The sequence below is a fragment of the Lygodium microphyllum genome, chromosome 6 (assembly GCF_053477565.2).
Source record: "Lygodium microphyllum isolate KBCC chromosome 6, Lygodium_microphyllum_v1.1.10, whole genome shotgun sequence".
In the NCBI taxonomy this organism is placed as follows: domain Eukaryota; kingdom Viridiplantae; phylum Streptophyta; class Polypodiopsida; order Schizaeales; family Lygodiaceae; genus Lygodium; species Lygodium microphyllum.
Window position 1 is genome coordinate 36,579,201 of NC_141140.1, and position 13,582 is coordinate 36,592,782.

At 40.9% G+C, this 13,582-nt stretch overlaps 1 protein-coding gene across 1 annotated transcript; it reads right to left on the reverse strand.

The window, feature by feature from the left end:
- Window positions 1-8,464: 8,464 nt before the first annotated feature.
- On the reverse strand, window positions 8,465-12,974 carry LOC148034463 (uncharacterized). Its single transcript, XM_087679401.1, has 6 exons — window positions 12,585-12,974; window positions 11,620-11,704; window positions 10,236-10,298; window positions 9,961-9,996; window positions 9,763-9,819; window positions 8,465-8,912 (listed from the first exon to the last, which is right to left on the reverse strand). Exons 1-6 carry the CDS (start codon window positions 12,836-12,838, stop codon window positions 8,820-8,822), a joined length of 588 nt encoding a protein of 195 aa, XP_087535527.1. The 5' UTR covers window positions 12,839-12,974; the 3' UTR covers window positions 8,465-8,819.
- Between the last annotated feature and the right edge of the window lie 608 nt (window positions 12,975-13,582).

Here is a 13,582-nt window from a genome sequence, read left to right on the forward strand (position 1 = left end):
CATTTCATAAAGAGTAATCAAATGGAGAGAGATATATATATATAAAATTATAAATTAATGTCCACAAAAGGTCAAAATGATCTATGAGACCATGAGTTACAAACATGTGTATGATGGTACAACTATTTGAGAAAAATATGTAGCACAAAGCAAATGGGAAATAAACTGACTAAAGCTATGTGTAACACATAGAGATGTCTCCATAATCCCATAGTCTCCTTGAAACAGCACGCAATCGTTGACACATGCATGGATGCTATTGTAGTATATGCCAACCTTTTGTAAAACATGTCGTGCATCATCAGGAGACTCAGGCATGGTATTTCCAAGTGGTATTATATGATACTTTAGCAACTTGAAAAAAAAAATCATAAAACACCTTGAAAATTCAATGTTTCATGCATGCACCACACACGTTGAAATCTACTACCACTATGCGTGTGATTTGGTCAAGATTGGGGATAGTATAGCTTGTACACTATCCAATGAAGGAGAATGAAGCATATATATTCACCAAGGCTCATACACATAATCTATATAAAGTTCATCTTCAAAGACTCCACATTGGGATGATGATGTAGTTTACATACAACTAGTAATAATGAGCTCACGACAGTACAATCTCATATTGATATGGAGGACCTAGCTCTAGCCTGTGTGATAATCTTCCATATCTACCTATGAAAGTGCCATCGACCTCTATGTTGAGGCCTAGGACATCTGGATCGACTTAGTTACATGGCTCAATCAATCAATACACCCTATCTATGTGTGGGTTGTGAGAGTCTCTTATGTGGACTGGGGCTATAACTCTACTGAGGTCTTCTAAGTCTCCCTCACAAAGAAATCTATGAGCTACCTCTATGAAGGGCCTTGGTGTCCTAGAGCAGCTATACCCTAGAGGAGCATGTCACAAAGCTATCATATCTCAAGGAGAAAGAGGCCAAGGACGGTAATATCTATGACTGTGGATAGTGGTCCAAATGCATCTCTAAACAAACAATGGGAACGGTTACAAACCTCATAATAAGTTGGGCAATGACAAACATAATGTTTCTCCATCTCTAACTCTAACTAGCATATCTGGCATATGCACTCCTCTGATGGGATGAATCTCTATAGAGGCCAGTCTCAATCTCTAACTAACTGTGAAAGCGCCTTGGGAATATAGAGTTGGAAAAGAAAAACTATGACTAGGTGATGAAGACTTGGAGATGGTGCACAATCAACCAATAGTACATATGATTCCATGTGAAAGACGAATATCCATGTATTTCGAGCGAACAATAAATCCATCATCTATAGTATGAAGAAAGTGCTCGCGACAAAAAGCCATATTTATCCCCAACTCTTTCACAGGTATCAACCATGTCCGCCAGATATCCAAATGGGTAAGATCCATCTTGATGATCATGCAAATCTCTGACCTGCTCAAATCAAAAGATGGTGTATCAAGGGAGTATCTAGAAGGGGGTAACCTTTCCATGCTATAGCCATGTAACTTAAATCGATTGACATATGTGCATACCAACATGAAGTATCACCCTCTATCAAGCTACTTGGAGGACTCAAGAGCCAACCATGCATATTTGTGTCTAGGTAGGTCCCATAGGTTACGTGTGTATGTGATCAATGTAACCACTAGCTCAACTCTGATAATCTCATGTGGAACTAAGGCCTTACATCTAATCATTCTAGATATTATGATCACCATGGGTCTCTCCATTGACCATCATTCATCATAAGTGTGCCCTAATTTGCTACGGTGGTCAAGATTGGGCCCCCATATATGTACTCCATAGAGTAGTGTGGATGTGACCAACGTATCAAAGAGCCACAACTTGGTGCAAGGTTCTTGGAACTATGCATGTGAGCACATCCTCTCTAAACTACCTAGTTATGTGTATTCGCAAGTAAATTTAGTTTTTGCTACCTTTGGCATAAAAAAGGCGGGCCCCATAAATAAGACTCCCAAGTATGTACAAGATTCCACATACTCCCAACTCTTATTATCCATATGTGAGTTTAGGTGTTGATCTCCTAACCACTGTGGTGTAATGCATTGTCCAGTGCATAAGAGTGTAATGCATCCAAATAAGCTAATTCTATCTCATGCCAAGGTCAAAGACAATCATTTGCCCTAAACCATGTTTTATACAATATATATGAGTTTAATTTTCACAATACACATGCTTTGAAGTAACCTAACATTGCAATAGGACATAGGACATTTGTCTTTGAAGTAACCTAGCATTGCTTTGAAGCAACACAACATTGCAAATCAACAAGGTTCCAATGTCCTATTACAATTGAATGTAACTTAAAGACAAATGCAATCGCCATTACACACTATGCATGAGTTCAAATTTGCACACATTGCATGCTTTCTAGTAACATCATGAGGTTCTAATACCCGTTTGCAATTGCATGCAACCAAAAGATGGATGCTTACATGCTTGGGAGTGACATAATGCTTGAACCAAAAGACAAATGTGTACAACCAAAATAGATGTCATTACAATTTAAACACTACATGGAGTTAAACTTACACACATTGCATGCATTGAAGTAACATAATGAAGTTCTAGTTTCCTATTGTGATTATCTAGAACCGAAAGAGGACATGCACTAAATATTGGACAATCTAATATACATATATCGAATCTTCCTATGCATATGTTGTCAATAGCCGAAATATTGCACGTATCATCACAACCAAAGTACATGTATATATAGCAACGAAATTTGAATGATCTGCAGTGCATATATTAGCAGTATTTACAAAATTCCATATGTGATGCAAAGTAGCTAGATGCATGCTGCAATGAATTTCCAGCTGTCAAAAATGCATGTCTTGAAACCAATCCAAAGTATGGAGAATATGAAGACTGACGTTATAGTTGAGATCACCAAATGCCCATCCAGAAGAATGGATGCATGTATGTATGCAAAAAACAGATGCATGGAACATGTAAAGATTTTATTAGAGAGAGCTACTATCATGACACAGCCATTCCATTAATAGATTCCAACGGTCCAAAATGCAAATTTTGGACACTACATAAGAATTTGAGAAATTTTACGCTATCTATTATAGCTGAGAGCTCATCATGCTTCATCCAGACTGCATGATACATGCAATTGCTACATGCATTCTGCATACAAAGACTAAAATATCTTCGGACCACAGTCACAAGAATCACCTGCAACAGGATTCTTTTGTCGAGGAAGAGGTCGAGCAAACCCATGAGCTGCAGCGACAAGAATCAATCAGGCAACTGGTCCATGAATAAGGCACAAGAGCTGCAAGAGTTGACAGTGCAGGAGCTGCAGGCAAAGATAGTACAGGGGGGGAAATCTTTTCTTTTTTGGGTAGGGAAACAGAGAGGGGTTCACCGCTCAATATCACGATTTTAATCCCCAGCACGCCATGGGGGGTCCCCAATGATTCAGGGCTCCCCCGGATTTGGGAACGTCTCCTTGCAAGCACATCGATCGGCGCAACTGCAACCCCAATTCCAATTTCCACCATTTACCTCCTCCCCCGAGTGGCAAAGGATTTTCCTTGCCACATCTACGCGCGACCCTTCACAGAACATCCCACCCTAGCTGGTGGGATCACGTGCGCCTGCCAAGAGGAGAGAAGAGCTGGGGGATTACCGAGATGAGCTGTATCACAAGCTTGAACCGAGAGAGAGAGAGAGAGAGAGAGAGAGAGAGAGAGAGAGCTGAATCCAATGGAGACTGCCGTGTTCCCTCGACTACACGCTAGCCCTACAGTCACGCGGATCTGTAGTAAATTAGAGAGGGAGAGAGAGAGAGAGGAGAGACCTCGGGAATACTGCAGGCAGGCGTGTGGTGGTCCTGGTTTGATCATCACCATACAGGAAGGCCAGCGCGTTGTTTTTACACGTTTTGGCAGCGCACAGACCTGGTGATTTACTGCATGCTGGTATAGTTCACACACGCAGCCTGGGAAAAGGCGCTGTCTAACATCTATAGAGAGAGAGAGAGAGACACCTGAGGCCAACAGTTACAGGGCAAACAGGCGGGTCTCAAGGGCAAGTCTACAGTAGAAAAAGCCACGTGGCTCCACCACATTTGCACGTCGCGATTATACCAAAGCAGATCATGTTGCACATTGGTCAAATTGGTGACCGGGGCAGGTTAGGTTTGTAGCAACAGTAGATTAGGTTACAGCATCAGAGAAAACCCTTTTGTCAGTACATTTGGACTCCACACAGCTTTCATCAATCAGATGCTTGAAGCCTTGCAGCCAGAAGGAGATGGCTGAGGAAATAACTCCATGCTCTGATACACAGCCTGCTGTGAAATGCAACAAACATGATGAGATGTCCGTGATGATCACAAAGGGTGGGTTCTATCCCTTTTGAGTTATGTTGTACTTGTTTTTGTTTTTGTTTTTTGAGCCGGGTGCCTGAACAGACTCAACGGCAGAACCTGTGCCACTAGCTTATGATTTCGCTACTTCCTTCAGAACCAAGATCCTTGGAAGACTGCTCCCAATGAGTGGAGCGTGGGTAGGCACCTAGCACCCTAGTGCAAGGGTCCAGGTAGTGCTGGACTCTCACCAGCTAAAACCGCCGATCCCGGCGGGTTCCCTCAAAGGGATGCCATACCCCAAGGTTGGGCATCGGCTCAAAGGTGGTGTCCCATCGCACTCAAGCAAACGCTGCCTCCCAACAGCATTCGCTTGCCTGAGCGAGGCGGTGCCATCATTGGTACGAGTACGAGCTTGCGCACAAGATCGCAAAGGGAGGATATCGTCATCTCCCTACCCGCGGAGGGTAGGGATCACAAATATAATGCTCCCAAGTACCTCGGCATCGCCTCACCGAGGAATGCTGCCACAAGGCAATGCCACAAGACAATCTCCCTACCCGCGGAGGGTAGGGATCACAAATATAATGCTCCCAAGTACCTCGGCATCGCCTCACCGAGGAATGCTGCCACAAGGCAATGCCACAAGACAATCTCCCTACCCGCGGAGGGTAGGGATCACGAATATAATGCTCCCAAGTACCTCAGCATCGCCTCACTGAGGAATGCTGCCACAAGGCAATGCCCCGGGACCACATTCCTCGAGTGCGGATGAGTGCTCACCCAGTTGGGCAAACACACCCCGCTGATCTCCCCACCAAGGAGTAGCATAGCTTCATCCTCTAAGGTACACCCTCAGGACAAAAGGTCGCGAGTTTCACTTATAATACCCGAAATGTGCATGTCGCATTCATCGGTCAACACAGGACAGGAAAGCAAGATGTGTGCATAAGAGGTTCCTGCTTCACGAGAGCTGCATAGAGGGCAGGTTTGCTGACGAGAATGTCGATAGCTATCCACCATCTTCACCCCTCCAACCCATGCTAAGCACAAAAACCTTTCCTCAGAAGCCTTGACGTTCTCTGATAGGTTAGTGCGAAAGAGGAAATTCCTTGAGCATTCGAACTTGTTCTCATTATAGGAGGCAAGTCTCACACACTTGTGTTGCCGTTCCCATTTCTTCCAGACATGATATCTTACAGCAAGTAGAGGTGCTTCAGGGACGTACTTCTCTAGCCAATGCACAGTCCTGGAAGCCCAGGTCCATTTGTGGACTCTTTTAGTACATGACGGAGGTTTCGAGAGCTCTCGAATCCACGTCCTAACCCCTAGGTACTTTTTGAAGGCACATACACATTGCCCACCGCAAAATGCTAGAATGGGGGGGGATATTGAATTCCTTATGCAGGGTGACTGCTTCAACCGCTGTCGATTTAGTGGCTTCACCCAAGATCTACTTCATCCCCGTGACAACCATTGTCTCCAACGATTGAAGGAGTGTCTAACTATGTCCTCCCATAATTTCAGCACCATATGTCAAGACCAGTAACATGCACGCCTTGAAAACATTGAGTCTTGTCCACATGGGAGTCGAGCAAGAAGCGAGGAATGTCTGATAAGCATGAAGAGTCTTACGGCCCTTCTCAATCCTCTCCCGAATTACTATTTCAATCGAGAACTCACTGTCCAACACGATGCCCAGAACATTTAGTAAATTTTGCTTACTCTTTGCTATGTAAATATGTTCAATATAATCACAACAATCTTCCAAATTGTGATGAAGACATTGTGGATGCTCATGTTGACACAAAAATTGCTTCGTTCCTTAGCTTTATGTGAGTGTGGGGTCATCCCTTTTAACATGAGCAAAATCCCAGTGCTACCTTGGATCCGTTAGTGGTTGGCTTCCATTTTACAATGTGATTGTGCTCCAGATTTTTGCAGACCCCAAGGGCTTCTATGAGGTCATGCTTATATTAGTCACAAATCGAGATGACCTTTTGGGTTGTTCGTCCTTAATCTTTGATAGAGTGTTGTTGCATGTGGTACCATGTAGACACTTAAGTGACCAATTTCCAACGTTAGCTTAAACAAGATTGTCCAACATGGTTTGAGGTGGAACGCTATCATACAGTGGTACACTATCATACAGTTACTTATTTATTGACATCTATTAAGGGGTGCAATGGTAGCCATTGGTACTGTTTTCATGCCTCCAAGTATAAGGGTAGACATTAGTATTCTGATGGGCATGTTGTGGGATACCACAAGGCCCAATTGGTTTGTCTTCATTGTTCTAGTATGCATTTAGACTTAAATGGGGCACCTTTGCTAGCCATTGCTTCTATTGCGACAATCCTGGTAAGTTCATGGCCAAGTGTTTCAGGGAAAAACAATGCTACCACTTCTCGTATTATGTATATATATTGGTACGATGTTTAATGCACTAGGCAATGGACTCTGTAGAAGTATGTCATCCAAGATGAGCAACATGTGCTATCTTTAGGCCCTAATGATTCAAGATGGGTTGATATTCAACTTAAAAGGAGCAATAAGTTGAAATTCAAAAGCCCATGGGTCCATTATCAAGCTCCCAAGATTCCTTCAATGCATGCAAGGTAGAAAAGATAAATGTTTTGGCATGCCGTATTCACCTATCACAAACCCTTTCAGTTCAAAGTAGCCCACATAGTTGTAAATGCATATTGTTCTCTAGGTTTACTTGTCAGGTGTTCACTCCACAAAAACATATATATCACCGCTTGAGTTCAAAAAATAAGACTGAGCTTGTTCTCTAGGTTTGCTCGTCAACGCAAAATGCTTTTGCAATATTGGCCAATTTCTTGGAAGATGGCACACTTGAAAATTTGGTTGAGAAAGTTAAATCGAGGCAAGATCAACCTCGAATATGATTTTCATCTCAGCTTGTTATAACAGCCCATGAAGATTGCCACCAGGAATGTTATTGGGGTTTGCTCTCGTTGCAAATAGCACGTATCATCCAACTAGTGACTTGCCTGCCTAGCTAAATCACATAAAACTTTTCCTCAGCCAATCTCCTGCCCATGGATTCAAAAATATATCACAAAAATTGTTTCTCAATCAACCTCTTCAAATCAATAAGTCCATCCTTAAAGTATCAATTTAGGGCATATTTTATGGCAACCAGTTGGTGTTGCAACTTCAAGTTCTATTTTTCAAACCTGTCCATTCTCTGCTCAATAACTATACATCATCATCGACAGAGAATCTAAAAGCACTTGAGTGCCAAGTTAAAGCTTGGTTGGAGGAAATGCAAACACAGTGAATGTCCAACTATCAGACAGCTTGCAATAACCTACAAAGCCATACTAGCTTGTCAGCCTACAACAATTACTAGAAGGCAAAGACACTCCACTTAACCACTTACTGACCTCCAAAAAACGAGCATCCAAGGAGTCTCGTTCATTTTAACCCCACCAACATAATTCAGTTTACAAAAACCAAAACAAATCTCTACCAACACTAGAATCTACCTCCAATATTGTCCAAGACTAGAACCCCTAACTTGTAGGAACCAATCTACTTCTAGAATCTACTATTTCCATTCATTGTACCTTCTCATAAGCACAAGTTCTACACATAAGAACAGATGTAAACTATCACAATCCAACAATATCAAACAAGAACTTGTAAAAAACAACACACTTGAAACAGTTTTTCAGAAACCATTATTGCTCATGCTAGTACACTTTAGACACTTTACCATCTTCTTATGAAAACTTATAGCTTACCAAAAAGAGGTTCAAAACTTATAAAGCTACAATTGATAGTTTAAAGTCAGAAAAGCAGTAACAAGAAACGAGAGAATAATGCCCATCATACAATACAGAGCTTATATACTTTGCAATGTGCATTTTGCTATTTATATGCAGCACAATGAATGATAAGAGTACCAAATGATGTGCCTTATAACTTGATAAATGATTTTTTGTTAACAAAGATCCATCACTTTGAGTGATCTTCTGAGTGACTTTCACAGGAATGTTCATATTCTTCTGCATTGATTCACAAATGCTGCAGTTCATCATCAAAGAAAAGTTACCAAAAATATACCGACTATTACACAACCTCCACCTACTGATTACTGAAACAGAATATACATTATGCAAGTCCTTTAAAAACTGTAAAGCTGCAATGTACAATTAGTTGTGTTAGTCTTTGCCCATAGCAGCATAGAAGCTGCACATGGCGCATCAATGCCATATCCTAAAGTTGGGGTTTAAAGGTTCGAAACATCTTACATGCTGATTGGTATGGAAAGCCATTGTTCCATTTCATGAATTCTTGATAAACAGAGGTAAAACTGAGTGTGATGTGTATTTATCACACATGTATCATAACACCCCCCCGGAAAAAACAAGAGAGAGAAAAAATGCTAAGACACAGGCACCTATACACCATACGGAAAAAGAAGCTTCTCTGCATTGACATGGAGGTCAGTCAAAACTAGCATTCAAGAACTTGAGAAGCTCATTGCGGTTATTCTCTGCTAACTTGTCCTCCTTTGATTTTTCCACCTTGAGCAAAATCTACATCAGAACCGGAAATCATTATCGTATCAACATAAAGAGAGTGAATATCACAACTTCAACAAACCATTTAATTCAATAATGCAGAAAAAAAGAAACATCAAATTTTCAACTTCCAACATTCATATACAAGATATGCAGTTCAACACTCTTAAAAGGCTAATCAACATGGAAGGCTAAATAATCGTGGGGTCATCAAACAGTCCAGAGTTAGCACATGCATAGATGCACACGTATATATGCCTGCACATGCACAAGATACGTTCTTACAGATGACAATCCACTGCTCTCAATACCCAGCCATGACAAGGAAGTTTCTCAGTGTCCTCAATTTTCTTGTTGAGTTAGCCACAATCAAGTGCCAACTGAATCACATAACACCTGCCCTCAGCTTGTTCTAATAAACAACCTACTCTATCTTTACTGAAGTTCTCTTTGCTTACGGGACTGGTTGACCTGTATCTAAGGCTCGGATTCATAAGCCCTTCAGGTGTTGCTATGGTTCAATCTAACATGCACATGCAGTCCATTGACAGATCTGGCTGGAGTTACTCAATAGCTTCAAAAAAGCAGTTAAACATAAAAACTGAGGCTTAGTGTTCAGTTGAATGCATAAGTTTAGACTTGTTCATTTTGCCATCACAGGTTGTAACATCAAATAATCCACAAGTATCCTTTCTTCACTACAGTCCCATGACAACATTTGGAAAAAACATCAAAGACTTCATTTTAAGCTGCCGCAATACTACAATTTAATGCTGTGTTCTAACTCCAGGTAAGGATTATCTGAATCTTATTACATACCCTGTACATTCATATATAAAAAGTACATCTACAAAATAAGCCATACCTTCTTGCCAGAAATGGCACTACGTCTCACACCATCATCCTTTGAATGGCCTAGAAACTGTCAAAAAAGACAAAGTAAGCTTTCTGGTACTTACATGTACAGAATTTAAACTACATATAAACCAGAAGATTTCTGCCACACACATGTACAGGTATACACACAAAATCCAGATTTAACTACTCAGTATAGACTGGTTACCTTAGACAGCTGCACAGGACCTGGAGTATCTTTAGCCTGCTTCAACATACAGCTCCCCAGAGCAAAAGAGATGCAAACCATTGTTGATGCATCCATCATCATCCAGACAGAATAGAGTCATTTCACCAGACCGCAGACCCCAGCTCCAATTTCAAAGGGCCCATAAGAATACAGGCAGCAATATGATGTCAGCACCACATATAATCATTGCTTTGAAATGAAACTGTATGGACAGACAAATAGATGCAAAGCATCAGCAACAATAGGATGCCTACCTCTTTTCTTTTGTGCTTGTCATGTTTGTGCTTCAGATCCTTTTCTTTGCCTTTATCCCTTCCCTGCAAGAAGATTCTGGATTTTGATAATAGTAGCTTGCACACCTATTCTAATAGATAAAACTATACTTTTAGAGGGACAAACATCAAAACTACTGAAAAGATGCATTGGATCTTCTGATTTTACCTGGAAAACAATAGGTACAAAACAAGGGTGCATGACATTCACTAGAGCATTGCCCTATAGCCTTTCTAAATTATTTTTTTCATTCAGTTGTACTTTTCTTGAATTTGTATTTACATACACTTCCTACTGTGTTTACAATTGGAATAAATGAGATTTGAGTGCAATCCCTACTAGTATGACCAATAGTCAAAGAAGAGTGGGATACTCAATACGTACCCTGGCTAATGCTCATTTTGTGTTGCAACTCATTCATTTGTTGTTGATTATACATGCAATGACTTTGTAATGCACTAATTTTTGTCCAATAAAATGACTTAGCTCTGAAGTGTGAATCCATGAGAAGAAAAATGTGCACCCAAAGCTCACGCAAGTCTATGCATCCAAGGATTTGGGAGATAAATCATGCACAAGACAAGGTCCATATAGAACCTAGGTACACTAAAATGCAAAGAATAACCTAATTCGCCCATTATGTACGCAACTAACAAAGTTCCAAACAATGTCAAGTTTTAAAGAATACAATTGATGTACTTACCACTTCTTAAGAATACGACTCTATAGTGTCTAGACAATATTCAAAAAGGGCAGCCACCAAACATCACAATTGGTAAACACAAAAGTTCAAAACATGGGAAATAGAAGTGTCAACTATTGGCAAGCTTCATAGTTCAAACATCTACAACATAAGTAGCGATAAGGAACCTTGTACTTTGTGATCTACCTTGGTGATTATTCTCACAAAGGTGCATTTTTAATATGATTTTCTCTTACTAGGAAGAACAGGCCAAATCTCAAACTCAAATTCATCTTTAGAGTTGCTTCCTGAATCCTATCTCAGACTAAGTGCCATTCCTAGTTAACTTCCCATGACTCAGGACTATTGAGTTATTGTATCAAACAATTTCGTTCTGTGCCCCAGAAATTTAAATTTGCTTTGCCTTGGGTATGAGAAATGTGTTTCTGGGTGTCAACTGCCGAGTCCTTAGGTCCAACATTGCATTTTCAGATGAAAACACCTCTACTTCTCCAACTACATAGAAGAAATTAGAGCTATTTTGCCATGAGAGATAGTGAGAGAGGGGTGGATTCTTCTTGGAGCAGAAATAAGATTATAAGAGCCACAAGGAGAGAGAGAGAGAGAGAGAGAGAGAGAGAGAGAGAGAGACTCCCCCAAGACCTACACCAAGAAATGCATACCTTTCTGGAATGCTCTTTCCTCCTCTTCTTTCTTGCATACTCTGAATCACTCGACCCACTATCACTTTCTAACTCAAAATCACCCCTGCACCCAGAAAAAACACCAACATTCATTCCCCAAAAACTTAATATATTAATCAACACCAAGATTTATCACTCCAAAAGCTTAATAAATTAATCAACACCAAAAACTGATCACTTGTCACATCTCTAGCAAGGTTATACTTAAGTCAAATCCCACAAAGCACAAGAGGACAAAAAGATAAGTATCACCTGCTTACAAGTCAAATTAATAGCAATACACACCATTATTATGCCCCGTGACACATACTAAAACGAAAAGAAGACATCTGTTAGGCTGAATAAATACATTTTTGGCCAATGATGTGCAAGCATATAAAGCTGAGGGTTTCCAAATTCATATTAACTTCCTAAACGATCCAACCAAGCCTCGAAAAGGATCATAAGCATTAGCTTAAAAACCAGACATGGCTAGTTTAAGGAAAGCGCCGAAATTAGCAATTAAGCCTGATGCAAATGGTTCACAGATCAAGCCAAATCATATTCAAGCAGTTTAAGTCCGACTCCAGCTCTCGGTTGAGTAGGGCTTACTTTTGAACTGACAATCTTTGTTTCTTAAAACATTGTTAGAATTTTTCAATGTTTCGTGCTACTAACACCTGCCAAGCTCTGTGGACAGAGGAAGGATTTTTACATAGCTGATCCATCGTTGCTGGACACTGGAGTCAAACTAAGACTGACTAGATGTTTTGTTTAATATGAATCTCGCCCATATCGCATGTATTTATTAACAGAGATTCATTGCATTCCCGTTGCAAACACGCATTTCACATGCCATGATTTGAGCTTCCACAAGGTTAAAATTTTGGCACAAACAGAAGAGAGTGCGAGAACTTAGACAAGGACGCCGATCTCCTTAATTGATAGAGAATCAGAAGGCATACCTGCTTTTGCGTTTTCTGTGCCTTCTGCGGCTGCTGTGATGTTGACGGGCACCGCCATTCTCCGAGCTGTGGTCTGAATCCGAAGAAGAAGGCGAGGAGGGAGAAGAGTCGCAGCTACCGGTGTCCGATTGGTGGCGATGACGGTGATGGTGATGCTTATTGTGACGATGCCTTCTGCGCCGGCGATGGCTTCTTCTCTGATGCTCGGGATCCGAGGAAACAGAGGAGGAATCCGACGACGAGGTCGTCACCATAGCTGCGAGCGGTAGTCTTTCAATGATGAAGGCGGGAGGAGGAGAGGAAGAGGGGAACGAAGGAAGACTCCCGAGTCCTCTAGGGCAGCATGTGTTTAAACTAAAACACAAGGTAAAGCAAGCATACCACCTACTACCTTCAGAATACCTCTTCATCTTCTAAGCTACCATTACCAAATAGCACACGTTTACTTTGCAAGTATTAACCAATCAAAATATTTTTTTAGAAGTTGGGTGTCCGCAGTCTAGAGAGGACGTGACCTACTACTTATTTGTTAAACAAGACTCCCCATCCCCGCTCACTTTTGGACAAGGAGCTTCTCGCGCCCAATTTATAAAGTGACGAACAAGGGTGCACTTTTTACACTTGTAACTAATCAAAAAAATTATAAATATAATTATTTTTCATTTTTCGTAAAATGTGTCCTTTTGTTGTGTAAAGGCCTCATGCCCATGTCCACACCCAATTTCAAAAACTAGATACCCACACTTTGTCATTTGGTGTGTAACCAACCTTATATTGATTGTGCCCCTTTACCTCTCCATGGTGGGAATGGAGTCGAACACTTTCCCACTTTTGCACTTGCAACTAATCGAAAATTTTATAAATATAATCATTTTTCTTTTTTTGTAAAATGCGTCCCTTTGGTGTGTAAAGGCTTTGTGCCCATGTCCATACCCAATTTCAAAAACTACATGCCCACACTTTGGGCAAGGATTGGATGTATGTTGTTTAGTATGTAA

Coding starts and splice junctions, on each gene's coding strand:
- LOC148034463 (XM_087679401.1), bottom strand. CDS start 12,838: ATGGTGACGACCTCGTCGTCGGATTCCTCCTCTGTTTCCTCGGATCCC. Junction 11,705..12,584: donor CACAGAAAACGCAAAAGCAG/GTATGCCTTCTG, acceptor TTCTGGGTGCAG/GGGTGATTTTGAGTTAGAAA. Junction 9,997..10,235: donor ACAAGCACAAAAGAAAAGAG/GTAGGCATCCTA, acceptor ATGTTGAAGCAG/GCTAAAGATACTCCAGGTCC.